The sequence below is a fragment of the Camelus dromedarius genome, chromosome 13 (genome assembly GCF_036321535.1).
Source record: "Camelus dromedarius isolate mCamDro1 chromosome 13, mCamDro1.pat, whole genome shotgun sequence".
Classification (NCBI taxonomy): Eukaryota; Metazoa; Chordata; class Mammalia; order Artiodactyla; family Camelidae; genus Camelus; species Camelus dromedarius.
In genome coordinates, this window is record NC_087448.1 from 471,375 (window position 1) to 491,700 (window position 20,326).

General features: G+C 51.7%; 1 protein-coding gene across 14 annotated transcripts in view; it reads left to right on the forward strand.

Annotated features, from left to right (window-relative positions):
• Positions 1 to 59: 59 nt before the first annotated feature.
• The window catches only part of ADPRHL1 (ADP-ribosylhydrolase like 1), a 46,131-nt gene continuing 25,864 nt past the window's right edge, over positions 60 to 20,326 (forward strand). Inside the window, exons 1-5 of one of the 14 annotated variants that reach the window (XM_064492923.1) lie at positions 60 to 219; positions 4,122 to 4,206; positions 5,608 to 6,262; positions 7,318 to 7,481; positions 8,491 to 8,657. Coding sequence is in view for 3 of the 14 variants with exons in the window: in XM_031466358.2 (XP_031322218.2) it covers positions 19,622 to 19,835 (214 nt within the window). In the remaining 11 variants the exon portion in view is untranslated. Of the gene's footprint in view, positions 220 to 4,121; positions 4,207 to 5,607; positions 6,263 to 7,317; positions 7,482 to 8,490; positions 8,658 to 9,131; positions 9,276 to 9,634; positions 10,553 to 19,094; positions 19,836 to 20,326 lie in introns of those variants that run through there. The other 13 variants (XR_010383545.1, XR_010383544.1, XM_031466366.2 and 10 more) reach the window with 13 other exon arrangements.

The window sequence follows — 20,326 nt, forward strand, 5'->3', positions numbered from 1 at the left end:
CAGTGCACGTCGGGAGTCAGAGGCGGCCTGTGGCCTGGATCCCGTCGGCCCCCGGGCGGCGCAGTGCACGCCGGGAGTTGGAGTCTCGCGGCCCAGACTTGCGGCCACCTCACCGCGCGGGTGTCCCGGGGGCTGAGGACAAGGACTCGCGCGGCGCTGCCGGGCCGGGGCGGGAGGTGGTCGGGGCCGGCGAGAAGCTGGTGAGCGCCGGGGAGAATGGTAGGTGGCCCGCGGCATCGCCTCCTGCTCGGCTCCCCCTGGGCCCGGGCTGGGGGAGCGCCGAGGGGCGGGAGGGGGAGTCCGGGAAGGACCTGGGCCGGGGGTCCGGTGCTTGGCCCGGGGTCGGAGGCTGGGGGCCGGGCCGGGGCGGCTCGCGCGCGGGGGGCGCCGCCGGAGGCTAGGAGGCACGCAGCGGGGGCCTGACCAGTGACCCGGGTGCAGGTTATCGTGGACGAGATGCAGGCCCCGAGCGGCGGGGCACTCGGAGCAGTGCTCCGTTGGAAGCCCGAGCAGCCAGGTGAACGGGGAGGGAGGGACGTTTCGGGCGGGCGAGCGTCTGGTGAGAGAGGAAGTGGACGGGACAGCGCCTTTGAGCATTGGCAGTGGCTCAGGTGACTGGAACCTGGACTTCAGGGTCGGGAACGGCAGGACTCGGAATCAGGCCCTGTGTTCCTTGCTGAGGAGCGTAGTCTCTCCAGGAGAGCACTGGAGCCCGGGAAGATCTGCAAGAAGGAGCGCTGTGTGTGGAGTGATCCCCTTTGAGCTTTGTTTTCAAAAAGCCTTTTGTCAAAACAATGGGAACTGGGCGGGAGGGAGGTCAGGGTGGTGGGCACCGGAGACCAGCTGGGAAGCTGTCATAAGAGCCTAGGCAAGAAGGGGTGAGGACCTGAGCAGCGGGATTGTCTGTAGGAGTAAGGGAGAGAGGGAGGGCAAGCAATCTTACAGAACTATTCAGAAATGGCGGGGAGGGGAGAGAAAGGGCCTCTGCAGTTCCTCGCTAGGACGTCCGGTGGTGGTCGTATTGACCGAGACAGGGGCTGTAGAGGGAAGAGGAGGCTTGTGCAGGAGGACGGCACACCAACAAGGGGAAAAGAGGGCTCGTGTAGCTGCTGAGAAATGTAGGTCTGGAGCTCAGGAGAGAAGATTCGGGAAACGTGCAGTTATTTTGAAACGTAGTGGAAAGCACGGTGGACAATGGGTTTCAGCAGTTTCTGTGTGCAAGAGAGGTGCAGTGCAGGATGCTGGAGGTTCGCTGCTGAGCAAGACGGACGTGGATTTGGTATTGATGGAGCTGCTGTCCTAGCAGGAGAGTCAGGTGCTGAACACACAGCTAGTTTATTACAGTTGGGGCAGCGCCAGGGAGAGGCCCAGGCCCCAGGAACCTGCATGGTGGGGTCCCATGCGGAGGTGGTGAAGGCTTAGCCACAGTAACACGGCGTGAGCTGAACTCTCATGGATGGGGGCAGGAGGGGCAGCCAGATGTGTGCAGACCCCGGGTGGGAAACGCAGACTGGACGACAGGAGATCGGAAGACCCCCTGGCTGGGCCCAGAGAGCCAGGGAACAGAGACCCAGCAGAGGCAGGTGAGGGCCCCAGACCCGGGTGTGTGGTGGTCTGGGGCACAGGAGGGGACGTCTGTCCTTGTTCTCACGGTAGAGGGAGGGAGGCTGCTGGGAGGGTTCAGGCAGGAGAGAGATGGTCCAGGAGGCCTTGTAGGGGAAGGAGTGGAGGCGGGAGAACAGAACTTCAGGGTGGGGCAAGCAGCCGAAGGGGAGATGGAGAAGAGCTGGTCAGGAAAGTGGGAGGACCAGAGAGTGTGGTCCCGGAAACCGAGGAACTGGGTTGGGGGGGAGCATGTCAGGGATGCTCCCACCTCTGCCCATGGAGACCACTCTCCCCAGCTCCAGGGGAGGGGCTGGGCAGGCTGGAGGGCCGAGAGAGTGGGGGGACTCTCAGGTCCAACCCCACGCGCCCCAACCTGCTCTGCCCAAAACAGCCGAGGTGACCGTCAGTGCCATCATGGGGCCAGGAGGATGCCCGGGGGCCCCTCCAAGTTGCCCCTGAGAGAAGATTTTGTTGTGTGGTGTCTCTGGAAAGACATTTTAAGAGTGATTATTTTTTTATACACAGTCATATAAGTGATTTTTCACAAGGTCACAGTTAAATGTTTGAGGCTTTTTCCCTGGGCTCAAGAATTTAGTTGACTTTTCTCCTGGATTATCCAGATTTTTACTTCAAGGATTTTGTGCGTTTTAACAGGGTAAGACAGTGAAGCAGAAAACCCCCTTCCACCTGCCTTAAGAGTTGCGTCAATAATTTAGCTTCCTTGGCGGGAAGCCTTACTGGAGGCAGGCAGAGCTGGAAGGGCGGGCCCCGGCCCTGCCAAGTGTGGACTTCTACTAGTTTACATGGATTTAGTTTTGTCTAAATGGACCCCGAGCTTTTTTTCCCCTGTGATTTTTTAGTTTACGAGGCTTTTTTTTCCTAGAAAGCTTTATGCCAGTTCTCTTTTTTCCGTGTTGCAACATGAGTCTCTCTGTCACTTTTGGACATGGAGCACATGTCTTCTTTCTTTTTTATTGAAATACAGTTGACTTGCAGCGTTGTGTTAGTTTCTGGTGCACAGCATAGTGATTTGGTTACACACAGATACACGTCCTCGTATTCTTTTCCGTTACGGGTGCTTACACCACATGACAGTGGTTCCCTGTGCTCTGCAGGAGGATCTTGTTGTTTACCTGTCGGGAGGTTAGACTTAGCTACGGATGACTGTCCGATCCCAGTAAGGGTGACACCAAATTGTTGGAACTTCACTGACAGCGCCCTCCTTTTCCTTCTGCCCAGAGGCCTGCTGTGAGCCCAGCTCAGACCCATGGCTCTGTCCCTCTCAGAGCCAGTACCTTCATGCCACTTTGAGGTTTGAGGTGGGGAGGTCTTGGGACCCGGCAGGCACTTGGAAGAACATGAGGAGGGTCTGTTTGGTTCTCCGTCTGCCCTTCTGCCCCCTGTAACAAGGTGGTGGTGACCCTTGAGACACTGTGTGGCCTGGACCTCACTCTGCCCTGTGTTCCCTCTCGTTCGGAGGGAGGGTTCTCTCTGAACTGTCCTGCAGCTGCTTTGACACAATTTGGGAGAGGCGGCCACTCTGTCAGAAGTGTCTGACTGTCAGAAGTGCCTCGAGAGATCGTCGACGTCGTCGCACCTGCCAGGTGCCTGTCCGCGTCCCTGGGCCCATCCTCAGTTGGACGAGTTGGTTACCTGACAGTGCCGTCCTCTGTGGACCAATCTCCGAGGTTCTAAGGCTGCTGTGTTGACTTTTTCTTGAGCTGAAATCCACACAGCATGTTGTTCACTCTTTCAGAGTGGACGGTTCAGTGTGCTCAGTACACTCATAGCATTGTGCCGCCACCACCTCCGTCGAGTTTGAAAACACTCCCATCACCCAGAGGAAACCCGATCCGACCAAACTGTCACCCCCAGCCTCTCCCCGCCCCCGTCCCTCTGCATTTGCCTGTCCTGGACACTTCACGGTGTGTGAGCTTCATGTCTGACTTCTGCTCAGCATCGTGTTTCTGAGGTCCACCCACGTCATGGAGTACGTCCCTGCTTCTTTCCTTTCCGTGGCTGGATTCATCCCACGTGTACACCAAATGCTGTTTGTGTGTCCTGACCCAGCTCCTGGGTTCCTAGCCCAAGCTCCACCCTCCCCAGCCTCTGAGAAGCCAATATGGGCAAAACCACATACTCACGCGTGGACCACGTGTGTTTCCTGAAGGAAGGATCTGGGACTTTCATCAGATTCCAAAAGGGACCCAAGACCCCAGATGATCGGCAGTCATTGTTCTGCGTGGCCAAAATGTTAACTCCCTGCGTCACCCCAGGGCAGCGGTTCTCAAACCTCCAAGTCTCAGGTCCCCTGTGTACTTTAAAGTGACTGCATCCGAAGGAGCTGTTGTTGCAGAAGCAGCTCATGGCCGTCGTGTTCACTGGGTCAGATGTTAAAATGGGAAGTTTAAAAACATTTGTACATCTAAATATGACAGTAGTAAACCCATTGCTTATTTACATAACACTTTTGCAAGTATCTTTAATGTCTGGCTTAATAAAAGTTACGTTCCCAGGTCTTCTGCGTTCAGTCTGTTGTGATATCACCACCAGTCGAGCAACCTCTGGGAGCCTCTGCTATACGCCAGCCAAGGTGAGAAGGTGGGTAACAGGTTGGTCATTTTGAGGACAGTTTTGTGATTGGGGAAACCCTGAAGGGTCTCAGGACCCCGGGGACCCCAGACCACACTTGGGCAGCAGCGCGAGGGCTGACTCCATGCCCCCGGCTCCGTTGCTCCCTGCCGCTTTTCCAGCAGCAGGACCGTGGGTTGCTGCAGGGAAAGCTTTGGCAGTTTGCTCTGCTGTTTGTTGGTGGCGTTTGGGGAGAAGCTGGTCTGGTGCAGAGGGGACATTTCAAGTTGCCACTTCCGTCAGGTTTCAGGGCCAGGAGGAGCTGGGCCACTCTGGCTGCTGGTGGGTTTTTAAATCTTATGAAAACAGGTTTCCTGACTGAGGGTATTTTCTTCTTTGCTATGGCAGCCGGGAGCCTGGTTTTCAGCTCACGCCAGCCCTTGTGCATGGTGCGCATGCCTGTGTCTTATCCCTTTGTGCCTCCTCTCAATCCCTCCACCTGCATCTCGTTTTCCAGCAGGCAGTTCTGCAAGCTGCCGCTTACTCTGTGTGCTCTGCAAGCTGCCTCATCTGCTTCTGAGCAAGACTGAGTAGAAGTCCCTTGATCACGTGACTGTGACACGTAGATTATAGAGTCTGTTTTGACTTATAGAAATTAGTGAATCACTTTCATTTCTGGTGTCTTTCTCATCAGGTTACCCTGGATAAATAAAACCTTAACCATCAATGTCTGGAAGCGCTAAGATGGTATTCTGTTTCATTATAAACTATATATAGTGCAGTTACCTGGTGGTTTGTTATTTACCACCCATCCACAGCCTCTGCCCTGCTTTTCCTCTGCCCTGCTTTTCTGTTTTATTTCTTTCTTTCTTTTTAAATATCTCAATAATTTTTATGTTTATTAGATGTTGAAATGACAATACTTGGGATGTTAAATCCAATAAAACATTAATTTTACCTATTAGTTTTTACTTTTTAAATATAGATATCAGGAAATTTTTTTTAATTTTTTTATTGTTTAACCTTTTTTATTGATTTATAATTATTTTACAATGTTGTGTCCAATTCCAGTGTAGAGCACAATTTTTCAGTTATACATGAACATACATATATTCATTGTCACATTTTTTCTTCTGTGAGCTACCACAAGATCTTGTGTATATTTCCCTGTGCTACACAGTATAATCTTGTTTATCTGTTCTACAATTTTGAAATCCCAGTCTGTCCCTTCCACCCCCTGCCCCCTTGGCAACCACGAGTCTGTGTGCTATGTCTGTGAGTCCGTTTCTGTTTCGTATTTATTTCTGTCATGTGCACAGGCATCCTTGTTTTTAGTATCATCTTCATTGAGTTATAACAGGCTTTTTGCGCCTGCGTTTGGAACTTCTGTCGATTATTTCTAACCCTGTGGCATGTGTTTGTTTTCATCAGTGTTGTTCTGCTAATTTTAAAGTGAGAAAACTAAAAATAAAAATATCTCCAAACCGCGAGGCCCTCCTCCTGTTCACTAGGGCCTGACATTGATTGAAGCCAAGGGAAACCGCGGATGAGCTGAGGTGGTGTCAGGCCTCATCTCATCAGAGGGTGCATGTGTTTTATAAAGAGGGATGTCACTGAGACCTGGGAAGAATACTGCCCTTCTTCATGGGAAGCAGCTGGATAGAGATCAAAACGTGTTTTGTATAAAAGGTTGGTTCTTACAGTCTTCTGAAGGCCAGCCTTTGCATCCTGGTGACTACGTGGACACGCATTTCTACTTCAGAAGACGGTGCAGCCCTCTTAACTGATGAAGAACAAGGCTTTGTCACCCTGAAATTTGAAGGGAAGTGGACCACCCAGCAAAGAAGGACCAAGAGCATCAGTCACGGCAGGGGCGCCGGGGACGGACGCGGACTCAGGCTTTCCTGCCTCTCCACCCGCCGGGCACAAGCTTGACTTGTCTCAGCTGGTGGGTCTGTTGGCGTGTGACATCTCCTCAGGGAACCGCGTCTGCTGCTTGGCCTGGAATGAGTGGAACCTGCCCGAGGCCAGGACGGCTCCTCCTGACCCGGAGCCCAGGCAGGGCAGCTGCCCCCCGGGTGCAGGGGTAAGAACGGGGTCCGTCTCCCACCTCCTTCCCTGGCGGTGCTTGGTGCTCAGGCAGAGCCGGTTGGGGTCCGGTAGGCGGGCGGGGGGGGGGGACTCCTGCCCTGACCGGACAACCCGGAGCCCACTGTCTGTCTGCTGCCAGTGGGCCTTGCCCCACAACCGGGTCCAGGCCAGGAGGTGCAGTGTCTTCCCAGCAGCTCCACTGAGGCCGGGAGAGCTGGGAAGAGACTGGTCAAGAGCGGGAGCAAACCCTAAGAGTAGCTGCGGCGCGAGGGGCAGAGCCAGCCTCCTCCTGGTGCGCCTGGTGCTGCTGGAGCAGCTGCCCGTCCGGACAGCTCATGCCAGGGAGCCGCGTGCTGTGAGCTGGGGGCAGTTGTTCTTTTTATTAAAATCAGCGCTTAAATGACCCTTTCCCATTGGGATGCAGTCTCGCTGCAGAAATAAATCTGCGTGAGGAGCGCGCGCTCAGCAGGCTGCAAAATCCTGCCTCAGGTGTCCGGGCTGTGCTGTCCCGCGAGAGCCACCGCAATTCCAGAGTTGATTTATTTTTTCTTTCTAGCAGTTTCTAAGGCTAATCTTGTATTTCCAAAACTTAAAAAAAGAAAACCAGAAACGAAACCCCTCATTTAAACAAGTATTAGCCAAAATAGAAGCTCCCTTGGCTTTAAATTTTTATTATTTTCACTTTTTACTTTTGAAAACAACCATGTGTATTTTAATCTGTCTGTTTAGATCCAAAAAATTGATTGACAATTGCCATTCTTTAAAAAAAGAATCTTGGTTCCAAAACATGTTCTGTGGTCAAAAAAACAGATTTGTACTTGTAGTTCTTAAAAAATGAACATTGTTTTCAATTAAGCTTCAGTGTGCTTTCAATTTTTTTGGCTAAGTTAATTGTTGAGCTGATTTTCCAGTCATATGCTATGCGGGGTTTTTAAGTTATTCAAGTATGTTCAGTCCTCTTCAGAAAAGTATTTTTATATGAAAATCGTTCTTTACTTTCCACTTCGTCCTTCATCATTTAACTGTGTTCGCGCACGTCTGGTCATTAAGGTCCATGGTCCAGCCATTTTGGGTCCCACAATAAGTGTATGATTCAGCGGCTGCTGACGGGCACATCGGCTGCTACAGCAATGCGTGCAGATGAGCGAGTGCTTCCCAGTGACTGTGACACAGTCATGACCGTTACACGTGACAGTTATCAAGATGGCTGTGAGGTGAGGCCGCGTGGACCGGTTTCTCCACTGTCCTGAAGGTCTGTCGCGTCAGCAGCACAGACCGAGCAGGACACTGAGTCACCACGTCCCCGAGCCTCTGTCCCCAGAGCCCGGGCGGCAGGTTCCCTCCCTGGCCCGGGAGAGGAGAGACGGTGGACCTTTGTGATTTCTTCATTAGGGTCTCATCGGCTCTTCTCTGGTAACAACACACACGTGAAAATGTGGTATTTAGCACTTAAATGTTAAGTTTTGTGTGACGGAAGGAGGGTTTACTGCACTTAATATCCGTTTGCGCAGAGGAGCCCAGGTTTTCCGTTGGCGCCTTCCAGTCAGCAGGTGAGCGTGCAGGTCGTGACGCCGAGTCCAGAGACGCGCGGTCTTGGGTCACCCCACCCGCTTGGGTGAGGGCTTGGAGATTTCACTGTTTGATTTTTCTGATGGAGAAATGCTAAGTTCCCTAATTTTATTTCTAAAGTAGAAATGGAAGGAGGCGGGAGCCTGAATTTCTAAGCTGTTAAATGTGGATGCTTAATGACTGAAAAATATGTGCTGTGCGTAGCATTAGAACTCCAGCAAATGAAGTCACTTTTAAAAGAAAAGCATTGATCTTTCTTTTACTTTGGCAAGGATGTGATGAAAACATACTGTAACTACTTCAGCAACTCAGTGTGTTTTGTAGCATTTTGCCTAAATTGCTAAAATTCTGTAAACGTGACTTTTCACTTTACTTCAGGGAAATTCAATTTTTTTCTTGATGATGAAGCTTTCAAAGGAGTTTCAGTGACTTTTTCCCCCTAAACCCAGAAAGCTGGATTTTCAGATAAGAGTATTTTCTGGATAAGTCAGCATTTGCTGCTGCTCCTTTCATGTATCGTAGAAAGTTGCTTTGACTGATGAGATGCATTTGAAGCGTGCTTGTAGAACTACGTGTAGAGGTGTGGTGCTCACCACCGCTTTAGTAATAGTTTTCAAAATAGTGTAACGTTTTCCCCCTTAATTTTAACTGCAGGCCCACAAGATGGAAATACAGTGGAAGCCGAGGGTACCCGGCGGCTCTGTGACGGCTCCGGCCTGGGGCCTGCTGCGTCAGCGTTCTGGGTGCAGCCTGGAGACTGGGGGCCGCGAGTCGTTGTGAATTCAGCAAGAGGGATTTGCAGGCGGCATGACACAGCTCGGGTAAGTAAACTCGTCTCAGTAAACTCGTCTCAGTTAGACCCTTTTCAGGAAGGAGGGCACTGCCAGTGCGAGTTGGTTCTCAGCAGCCTGCAAGTTTGCACCGATTTACATTCTTCGTGCGTTTCACAGATTTCTCACACATTTGTACCATTAATGAAGCCTTTGCTGTTCTTTTGAATTTCATTTAAAGTTTTGTTCAGTATTTTTATTCAGATGAATCCCTTATATAGCATTTTATGCATTTCATTTTTTTAAAATTTGTATAGCTTTTTCATTTTTTATTGTGTTAAAGTACGCATGACACAAAATTCACCATTAGTCAAATTCATGGGGACGAAGGGGACGGAGGGTAACAGATGCTGCCAGTGTCTGGGGTGGAAGAGCCGGGTCACCGTAGTTTTATGAGATGGAAAGAGTCGTGGCGAGACGGTGATGCAGCTGCTCACTTTCTTCTTTTAATTTCTTTCCTTCCAGCTTTGAATTGACAATAAACATCCGGGTTTTTTTGTTTGTTTGCCTGTTTTCCGCCGTTCAGTTTACTTTATAATACTGTGTGCTAAATTTATTGTGTTGCTATATTAAGCACTAATAAAATGTCATTTGTTTTTTTGCCTGTGACATTTCTCTGTTCTATGTACAGGGTTGAATAAAAGCTCCATTAATACCTTAAGGTGTTACTTACTTGTTAGTGACTCAGACGAGTAGACAGAAGTGCACGACAAGCATCTTGTGATTGTTAAGCCTCGTGAATGATTTCACCAGGGCGCAGGAGTCGGCTTGCTGACTTTCTGATGCTCTGATATTTCAGTGTTGACAACTCACTTATTTTTAGCTGCTGAAGGAGCTTGAAAGCCTTAGGTAAACACATTCTTAGGACTGTGTGGACAGGGTGGTGGTGTTCTCACTAAACATGAGTCTGTTGAGATGATACACTGTGAGACTTTCTTTAATTCTCATAATATCTTTCCACCTTCCAGTAGTTGTATAAAACCGACCAATGAAAGCCGTCACAGTTACGGTGGCGTAGCAGCGAGCTTGTTCGTGCTGCCTGCACTGAGGGAGCCCCGAGGCCTGGCTGGCGGTTCTGGGACAGAAGCGCCTGGGAAGAGGCACCGTCGGCCTTGTTCTGCCCATTATCCCTGCTGTTGGACCCGCCCCATGGTGGGGGACGCTGGACGCAGGCGCCTCTCACAGAGACGCTGACGGGCATTTCTTACGCATTGTCCAGAAATACATTGTACGAGTCAATTGTTAAAGTTCCTGTCCATTATCCTATTAAGTGTCATAACTTTAAAACTACATTTTAAAAGTTTTGAGTGTGAATCTCCCCAAATATTTTGGGTGATCTCACGCCCTCTTGGAGCACACAGGTCGTGAGTTAGGGTTACAGGCTGGTGGTGGCTGATGGACTGCTCGCTACAGCTCGCGGGCAGCTGTAAATATTAAAATGCTGTCCACGTTAAATGAAAGTGTGAGCGTGTTAGTAACTGTGCTGTAGACGTAACCCCGTGCTTTCAGGGATGTAGAGGACTGTTTGCTTCTGGTCTAAACAGCACGAGGCTCTGAGAGGCACCTTGGCTTTTGTGTCTGCCCTGTTAGGGCAGCTAATCACTTTTCCTGGCTACTAACTCATGACTCCGGTCAGAGTACCTGCCTTTCACAGTTCACGCTGCATCCTCTCACTGGGGCGTGAGGCTTCCTAGGTAAATCGAGGAAACTTTATGAAATACCTTGATGTCTTTGTAAAGAGAAAGCACCGTCGTGTGGACTCTGCTGTGTCTGTGGGTCTGTTTTTCGTCTTTACCCCAACACCGCACATTCCTACTTGCTGTTCCACTTAGAGTCAGTCTTGACATGAATTAGTAAAGTCTTCCTGCTTTATTCATCTATTGCAAGATTGTTCGTCAGTTTTTATTATTTCAGAGGGGGAAGAAGAGTCTTTTCAACAAGTGATGCTGTGACAACTGGTAACACAAACAGACTGACGCCTAGTCCTCACTGCTACCGTCTGTAGAGATTACGCTGGGCCAGATTGTGGACTTGAACAAGACACTGAAAACTGTAAAGGTTTAGACAGAACATGAGAGACTGTATTTGTAACCTTGGGGTGAGCAACAGTTTCTTAGAGAAGACATAAAAAGCACTGCCATAAAGGAAAAAAATTGACAAATTAGACTCATCAAAGTTAAAGCTTCTGCTCATCAAAAGATACTGTCAAGAAAATGAAAAGATAAAGCAGTGGGAAAAAATATTTGTTCTCTCTGTATATGTTATAATCCTTATAAAAACAGAATTATAATTTCTATATACTTTCTAAATAATAGAGTGGTGGAATAAAATAATTTAAAGCTCAGTCCAAAAGAATCCAAGAAAAAAAAAGGACACAAGGAGAGTTAGCCTACGGCAGGACAAACAGCAAGCAGGGATAAACAGAGGGTTTAAGCCCAGATGTGTCGGCGTTTACATAATTACATGAAATGTTAGGTGGATTTTAAGAATCCAGCCACTGTGTATACTATGCAGAGTAGACACAAGTGAAACAGGGCCCAGGACAGTTTGGAGGACAGAAGTTGGCGTGTTGTACAGACATTAACCAGGAAAGTCTGATGTGGTTCGTAATATTAAAATAAGCTTTAAAGTAAAAAGCAATTCTAGAGATAATGGGGGACATTTCTTAGGGACAAAGGGTTTTTCCACCAGGAAGGCAGTGGTTTATTTACAGCAGAAATCGGCATTTTTAAGAGAAAGATACAACCTGCAAGCCAAGTGGGGGATTCTCACATTTGACCGAGGGGTGGGTCCGTAGAGGAGGTAGGACATGTGGACGGCGTAACAAATGGCTAATGGGCATACTTAGAACATTGCCTTTGGTGCTGAAGAACACATGTCCTTTTCAAAAGGACACACAGAGCATTTATAAATATTGACCATAAACTGGGCCATAAAGTAAGTTGCAACAAATTTCAAAGGATTGAAATGATGCAGAGCATGTTTTCTGACCACAATCTGATTGCACTAGGACTGTAACAGAAAGATAACCAGATAGGTTGAAATACATGTGAATGTTGTGCCTCTGAAGGACCCTTGGGTTGAAAAATTTACAGTGGAAATTAGAAAGTATTGTGAATGATGAAGAAAACACTGCATGTGAAAACTTGCAGGACTCAGCTTCTTAAACGTCAGAAAGAAAAGCTGAAAATCAGTAAGCCAAGCATCCATCTCAGCAAGTAGGAAAAGAGCAGGAAATTAAACTCAGAGTAGACAGAGGGATTAAGGTTTTAAATAGGTGGCAATTAAATGAAATAGGAAAAAAAAAGTGTACATAGGAAGGGTTCATAAAGCCAAAAGTTTATTTCTTGAAAAGGCTTATAAAGTAACGAACAACGACCAACAGACCACGAAAGGGGGCATCACTAGATCCAACAGACGTTACAGTGGGAGAACAGCCTCACGCTAGTAAACTAGAAAGCCTGGCCAAGCAGCGCGCAGCCAGAAGGACGTCCTGAGGGCGGAAAATCACAGGCCAGTCTCAGTCACGAGAATCAAAGGCCCATCAGATGGACATAACACACACAATCCTGAACAAAGTATTAGCGACCAGGTGGAACTCCGTCCTGTAGGTCATCCTGGTGTTTCGGTTGATCTGTCTGGGGCCTCGATTTGTATATTATACTCACTGGAACTTGAGTGCCTACTTTCAGTCAACACTGAACCGGAGGTCTCGGCCGGTCCAAGCTGCTGGTAAAGCATTAGAATCCACAAGCCAGTTCAGCCAAACTTCAGGACCCACTGTCAGCACCCGAGAACCACCACATTTCAGAACACTGAGTGCAACAGGGCAAGAAAACAAAGTGAACTTGAAAATGTAGGTCATTTAGCTTGAAAAATACGAAACACCTGGGCTCAGTGTAGTTAAAGGTGTGTGCTGCCTTTGTGGAGAAAATTACTGAGAAACACAAAACCTGAGTAAGTGGAGAAGTGCACTCATTCCTGGGCTGGAACACTCAGTATTTTATTCCTGAATTTATCTGTACGTTTATTGAGATCTCAGTCAAAACCCCAATAAGTAGTAGATTTACGTATGTGTAATTTGACAAGCACAGTTTAACTTTATATGAAAGCAGTAAGAATAACCAACATTTGCTCAAGAGAAAGCAAGGTGGAAAGATTTGCTCTACGAGGTAACAAGGCTTTTCAAGCTACGGTTAGTAAGACGACACGGTACTGGGGGCAGAATGGGGAGCCCAGAAGCAGGTCCACGTCTACAGGTGCGTTTGGTTTACGGTAAAGACATCCTGCAGACAGATGGGGAAAGGACGGCCCTTCAGGAGCTGGTCCGAGGAGAGCTGGCTAGTCGTGTGGAAAAAAGTTCGTCTTGACCTCTGCCTCACCCCACACGTGAGAATCAGGTAAGTGGACTGTAGATCTCAGTGCCAGAGGCTGAAGGCAGGAACCTTTAGAAAATAATGGGGCAGAATGTCTTTATGGCCGTGTGGTAGGAGAGTTGTAAACGTCCTCAAGGAAACGCTGCGGAGGAGACTGACAGCGTGTCAGACTGAAAATAAGGCCTGACCAAGGAGCACCCTCAGGAGGTGGAGAGGGGCACACGTGCTGGGTGAGAGGGCGAAAAGCTGACAAAGGTGTGCGGGCCTCCCCAATGAAGAATTCCTACACGACAGTAAGAGAAAGATGGCCTAACTGACAACGGGTAAGAGACTTGAATAAGCCCTTCGCAAGGTGATTTCCAGGTGGCCAGTGGGAACACAGCAGGCACTCAGCCTCATTCGTGGCGACGGGGACAGGAGGGAGATTAAAGCTGCAGGTGGACCCTCGCGCTCACTCCCCTGGGAGGCAGAGGGTCAGGAGAGCAGGAAGCCCTGAGTGGGGTGGACCTGGGTCCTGCTGGTGTCTCTTTCTCTCCCCGCGTTGCTCTGCACGGGCCGGTGAACACCTCAGCCAATTCACACTTGCCTTCTGGGGTTAAACATCCACATTTTAACTTGTAAACTAGTTTTCAAACGCTGTGTAGTTGCTGATATTGATGTGTAACTGACCGATGGGTTAGAGAGTCGGCAGGGAACATTGGCCATCTCCGTGACTGTCCGGCCGGGGTGTGATCAGCCAGCGGTCTTAAGATCGGCCACTTGGCAGGGAGGGCCAGCTGGCGCCGGGAGGCAGCCTGTCGCCCCAGGGCTGCCTGTCGCCCGGACTCGCTGGCATCCCTCTGTGTCTTCGAGACATGGGACTGGCCTGAGCGGGCAGTGGGCTGCTTCTGTCTTTTACCTGTTCCCGGAAAGGAGGGTAGAAACTGGCTTCATTCCTCGTCTGGTGCACACGTGGCCGTGGCCCGTTTTATAAACGGGAGACTGAGGTGTAGGCAGGAACACGGGCCATGACAGCAGGCTTGGAGGCCGCCCTCCCCCATCCGTGTGCTCACACCTCCCTGGTGGGCTGCCTGACATGCTCTGGGGGCCGTGGCGACTGTGGCCTGGAGCGCTGGGCATCTCAGGTTCGCGGGCAGCAGCCCAGGTCTGGCCCTCGGGGAGGAGTCGGGCCTGTCTTGCCTGTTCGTCCTCTTCTGGTGGTTTTGCTGGCCTTGGCTCAGCCTCCTCCTGGGCTTTGTCCTCCACGTCCTCCCATCTGTCCTCCCAGTGGCTCTCACACTCCCGGGACACGCCAGGACCCCCTCAGCCGGGGTCTGGGCCAAGGTGTTGCCCCTTCACCTGCGTCCCGTGTTCTGAGGGATTCGGTCTCGGCTGTTGAGTCCCGGGCTGTGCTCCTGTCTCGTGTGGGAAACCCGCCGCGGTTCCGGGGTCCTGAGCAGCCACACCTCTCTCATCACTGACGCCTCCACCTCCATTGGAAGCAGCAGGTGCGACAGAAAGGCCGGGGAGTCCTTGCAGCACTGCCCCACCTGGCTGTCAGGGCAGGAGTGGCCCGGGGCGGACAGGACGCACCAGTCCCCGAAGGGGAGACGGCGGCTCCGTCCAGGCACTGTCACCATTGTTGTGAAGTGCTGTGAGGACGCATCGGCCCCTGCACCGGGCCCTCAGGTGACAGAACAGACGCTGGGAGTCCAGTGCCGGCTTCACCTCCGCCCCGCGTCACCTCCCACACACACAGGGGAGCCACACCCCGTCCATACTTCCAGCTCTAGCTCTGTTTTGTATTTGTTGTGTTGTAGCCCGTTCCCTTCCACCTGCAGGTGCTGTCTCTGCAGGAATCAGCACGCCCACAGGGGTGCAGTGACCTCCGAGGGTGGGACACTGGGGAGGGTCCGGGTGCCAGGAACCTGGTCTTGTCCCCTGCCGCCCTGCAGACCCTCCCATGAGACCTGCTCTCAGGTTGCCAACCCCTGTGGTGTCTTCCATTTCAGTCGTGCTAGGAAGACTGAGGAAAATGTAAGAACTGTCTCTAGTGCTGTGACACCCTGGGGTGGCAGGTGGGATGCGTCACCGTACAATGGGCAGAGTGGTTGGGTGACCGTTTGTGTGGGCATCATGCGGGGACCTGGGGGACGCGGTTCTGGCTTCAGGACCACGGCAGGTGGCATTTGCTGTCGGGGTCAGACCTCGCCTCTGGCCAGGTCACTGCTCAGCCGGCGTCACCCGGCGTCGAGGTTGACGTTCTAATTCTGTCACTTCCATCTCATTTTCTATTTGGGATAATCCTTCCACCTTCCAGGGTTTGCTGCCAGGAGCCCCAGTTCGTTTAGAAAAGGCAGGGTAAATGCCGATCATTTGCCTGGATTCACCTGTCATCAAGATAACGACTTGTTTTCGTAGCATCCTTTAAAAAGGATTCGTGTTTATTTATTTATTTTTTATGCTGTGTGAACTCCTGGGTTTAATCGTACGCGAAGGTTCAGTCGATCGCAGTTCTGACATCGGGAGCTTAGGCTGCCCGTCTGTGTCCCCAGCCGCGCTCCCCGTCCTCAACGCGGCCGGGCGTGTTGGCCCATTTCCCGCCCCAGGCCCGGGATAGGCCATTTCTCCCAGGAGCCCAGTTTCTGTCAGTGGAGAATGTTGCCTCAGGGCCGTGATCCAGGCAGCAAGATGCTCATTAGTGCCGGCTGGGTCCTCCGCTCCTTGTGCTGATGTTCCCGGCTCAAATCCAGGACTACAGGGCTTTGGAGGTTTTTTCACTTCAGCTTTTCTGTTACAACTGCGTGTCCTTTTTTCTGCCACCATCGGTATAAATACTGAGAACTTTTTAAAGATTGTACATTCTCCCCCATTAAAGGAATAGTTTGTGTCCACACTGAGCACACGGCCGAGTCTCCCTCTGGACGTGGGTGCAGTCGCGGCGTGTGGTCGTGCGGGTGGTGAGTCTTGTCACCGGTCCACACGTCGGCGTCCTGGTCACTTAGATCCTGAGGCTCGTGCTGGACCCCGAGCACGAGGAGGTGCCCGAGTCCCTGCGGGCGGAGAACAGTTTTCCTGACATGAAGCCTTTGCCCTCATTTTCTTTCTGTGTCTTACACACACTACTGCGCTCCCCTCAGGTGCCCTTGGATCGTCTGAGGATGGTCTGCTTTTCCCCTTATTGCCACTTGCTGCTTTTGCCTGGTGCCCAAAGAATTGTTTCCCTTTTGCTTTAAAGCCAGCAGCGCTGCTCACAGGTCTGGTCTCGGCCCCAGGCCGTGTTCTCAGGTCTCTTTCTCTCCAGGGAGAAGTTCTTCCGTCAGGGCTTGTCCCGTCTGCTCTCCTTGTCGCGGGCTCTGGCGGCTTGACGCTTGGTGCCAGGATTGAGGTCCATATTTTTTCAATTATCAGATGTCTAGAGTTGATACCTGTTTTCTCTTTAATCTTCTCTAGATGTCCCTCTGAGAATCACTTTCCTGGTTTTATGGGACACCACAGTTGGCTCGTGTAGTTAACTGCCCGCGAGCCAGCAGGTCTGCTTCCCGTCTCATGATGGACTTGACCTGCCTCAGAAGGTTCATGAAGATGCTTTTTTAAAAATATATTTTATTACGTTTAAAAAGGCATTTTTCCATGAAAAAGATTTCTTTTGTGTGTGATAAATTATAGATTCAGAAGCCATGTTGGCTCCTTTCCACGTTCTGTAGCGTGAGTACCTACCCTCCTGTGCAGCTCGCACCTTTGGAAGCTAAGATACACGTCACTGTCCCAAGAAATCCCAGATGGGGTCCTCCCCGTCACACGCAGGAGGAGGTGTGTCTGCCCCACGTCACCACCCAGTTTCTCCCGGGTTTGCCCTGTCAGGGGGCCCGTCCGGTGCGGCTGGGAGCAGCAGGGGGGGGCCGTGCCGGGGGTGAGCCTCCCACCTTGCTGCCCGCCCTGCGCTCTGAGAAGCTCCTCGTGGACCCTCCCTTGGTTGGAAAGGTCTTCACGTCACAAGTGTGCCTGCTGCCAGCTCACAACCCAGTTTATGAGACAGACAAATCGGGGTCATTTCCCAGGAGACAGGAAGTTCACTGCCGGGTTCCCGTAGACACAGTGTGTGCCTAAAATATGTGGCTTGGGCCGCATCCGTATGTGTGACTTGCTCAGTGTGCAGGAAGCGTCACCTGCAACATGAGGTTTGTGTGAACCTGCGGTGTGTGCACTGCTCATCCTTTTGCACAGAAAGTTTCAAAGAGGACAGAGGCTGTGGAGGGGAAGGGGCGTGAGGCCTGAGACTCAGTCTGGGGGTCGGCCCCCTGGGTGCAGGGCCTGGGCACGTCTCCTGACCTTTGTACGGCCTCCGAGGCCACATCCTCAAAGGGAAAACCGAGGCCTCCTCCACCTGCAAGTCTGTGATTCTGGGAGCATTTATTCTATACGAAAGAGCTGACTTCATGAAAACCTCAACAGTTTTCCAGCACCTTTCGAGGCTTCACGGAGCCTGACGTGTTGTGCTCTGTGCAGAGAAGGTCATAGAACTCGGTGACCCCGTGTGAGCGGTGGAGGTCTGCGACCCTGTTATTCCCGAGGTTTACAGTCAAGTGGGGAAAAGGTGCTGTGTGAGTTGTTTGTCGTAGACACCAGAGCATTTGTGATCGACACGGGCTCTTCAGACACCCACGGGTCTCTGTCTCTCCTGTTACATTTGAGTCACGTGTGCTCAGAGCCTACCGAGAACGTCAGAACATTAGAGTTGCTCTCTCTGGTGTCGTGGTCTTCTGGCTCTGTTCTTGCTGCTCAGATGCTCACCACTGGACGTCGGGGTCTTGGTCCCACGTCAGGGGAGCCACCGCCATGTTACGGGGCCTCATCCCAGGATACACAGCCGCGGTCACCCACTTTTTAGGTGTCACATGGTCTGCTAAGTGTGGCTGTTTCCTCGTGGAAAGTTACACATCTCATAACTTGAGAATTTCCCTGTGCTGACGCGAGTTACCTCCCTGACTGAGTGCACTGAAATGGAAAGTGCACACATACCGGAGGTACACAAAGGAATCAGACGCGACGGATTTGGACCGGTGCCTTCTTAGCCGGCCAGCTGAGAGTTCTGGAACGGACATCATCACCTCTTTCTGCGTTGGTGACATAACATGTGTCATCATGTCCCCGTAACTCAGTAGAAGTGTAAATGGGACATTACATCTCTCTCTGGCTCCGGCTGCGGGGTTCGTAGCACCCGCCAGGGCTCAGTAAACATTGGATGAACGAGGTAGTGAGCTCATCCCTCTGCTCTTCGCTGACGTAGGCCAGACAGTCTGCAGTTGCTTCTAGCATCTTCGACAGGGTTTCTGCTGCCTCAGATTTAGCCGAAGGACCCAGCTGGACACGGCACCTCAGCCATCAGCAGTAACTGTTTCTGCCAAAGGTGCTGTTCCTCCTAGGTGAGGCTGTCTAAGGGGCTGGCTTCAGGGAGGGAGCCCGCGTCCCAGCAGCCCAGGTCCAGCTGTGCCGGTTTTGAAGGGCTGTTTGCTCCCACATCTCTCGGAATCCTGCCAGCTAGAACGATGCTCCAGAACCTCAGTTTAAACAAATACTGTTATAATGATGCCTGTTCCTTGAGTGCATCTCAGTACCTTGTTAGTCCTGAGAGAAACTTTATTTTTATCAGGTGTGTTTCTGACGTGCAGGTGTCTGACGTGCAGGTGTCTGACGTGCGCCCAGTTCCTGGGGAGCAGGGGTGGGCTGCTTCCCTAACTGTTTGCTTCAAGTCAGGGTCTCTGGTTTACACATCCCACCTCCCCCAGCCCCAGCGCTCCTTTCTGTGTTTACACGAAGCTTCGAGGTCGGCGGTGCCTCTGCAAGGCTTTGCGCCCCGCAACCACACGAAGCAACTGTGGCGGAGAGCCGTGGGTGGGCGTTGGACTCTGAGAACACGTGTAACCATTTGCAGTGCAGCGGGCTGTGCTTTTTTTCCTGTACACTTGCCTATTTTTTTCCATCATAAACACATTCTATAATCAGCCAATTTCCAAAAAATTAAGCTGTGCACGTAACAGGCGAGTCTCACTGTGTCACTCCGTGAAAGAAGCCAGACGCAGAAGGCCACGCGGTGTGTGATCCCAGTTCCCTGAAGTCTGAGCTCCAGGGGCAGAGTGACGACTGGTCCGTGGCGGGGGCTCACTCAGTTACACAAGCGTGGCATTCGCGCTGAGCCGAGCTGAGTCTGACAGTGTGAGTTACGCTATAAACTGCAGAAATGTATGCATCTTCAAGAACACCGTGCAGACCCAGCACTGAAAGCGGTTGCTCTGTGCGGGAGCCTGGGGCCGTCCGGACGCTGGCTGAGCCACAGGCTCCTCTCCTGAAGAGTCAGTGTCCCTGCAGACAGGGAAGGAGGCTGACCCCCACGTGGTGCTGTGAGCTGCAGGGTCCAGACGGCTTTCTCATTGGTGCCACCTGCAGAGACAGAAAAGGAGTGTCTGACCATTCGGGGAGGCTCCCGACAGCGACACAAAGACCAAAACAGAAGTCGGCGGGGAGGGCTGAAGGCCACCACTGCCAGGAAGCGGCAGAGGCCGGGCGGCTCGGTGGCTGTGGGCAGGGTGGCCGCCAGAGATGGAGAAGTTTCAGGCTGCGATGCTGCTGGGGGGCGTGGGGGACGCTCTGGGTCACGGAAGTGCCTTCAGGGAGGGCAGCGCCTCAGGCACCAAGACCCAGGAGGAGCTGCGGGCATTCGGGGGCCTGGACCACCTCGTGCTCTCACCAGAGAAGTGGCCGGTGAGTGACAACACCATCATGCACATGGCAACGGCGGAGGCCCTCGTCACAGGTAAGGCTCAGCCCGCGCCCTCGCAGGCGGCGGCGGGGCTCTCGCCCCGGGGGTGAGTTTGTTACCAGTGCCAGGGTTGGAAGTGCGGTCTGACCCACACCAGTGTGCCCAGCAGGCCGGCGGTGCAGGGCCGTGCCCCTTTGTGGCCTTGGGGACGGCGTGATCTCACGCTGCTTGTCTGCAGGTGCTGCCTCTTACACCGGACTTTCCATTGGGTTTGTGAAGGTTCACAGGCTGAGCCTCTGTTTCTAGAGTTAAAACTGATCAAACCTCCCCCTTTGCAGCTGTTTGGGATGAGGGCTTAACTTTTCACTGCAGGTGTCACACGCCTTCCTCTGAATGTATTTGGTGAATGTATAAAATAATAAGCCAGTTTGAAATTTGGACCCAGTAAGATAGTATTGTTTGGGGATTACTTAGAAATTCCGATGAATCGTGGCTAAAATGCCATCTACCAAACTATGCGTTAGCTCAGGTCGCTGCTTACCCAT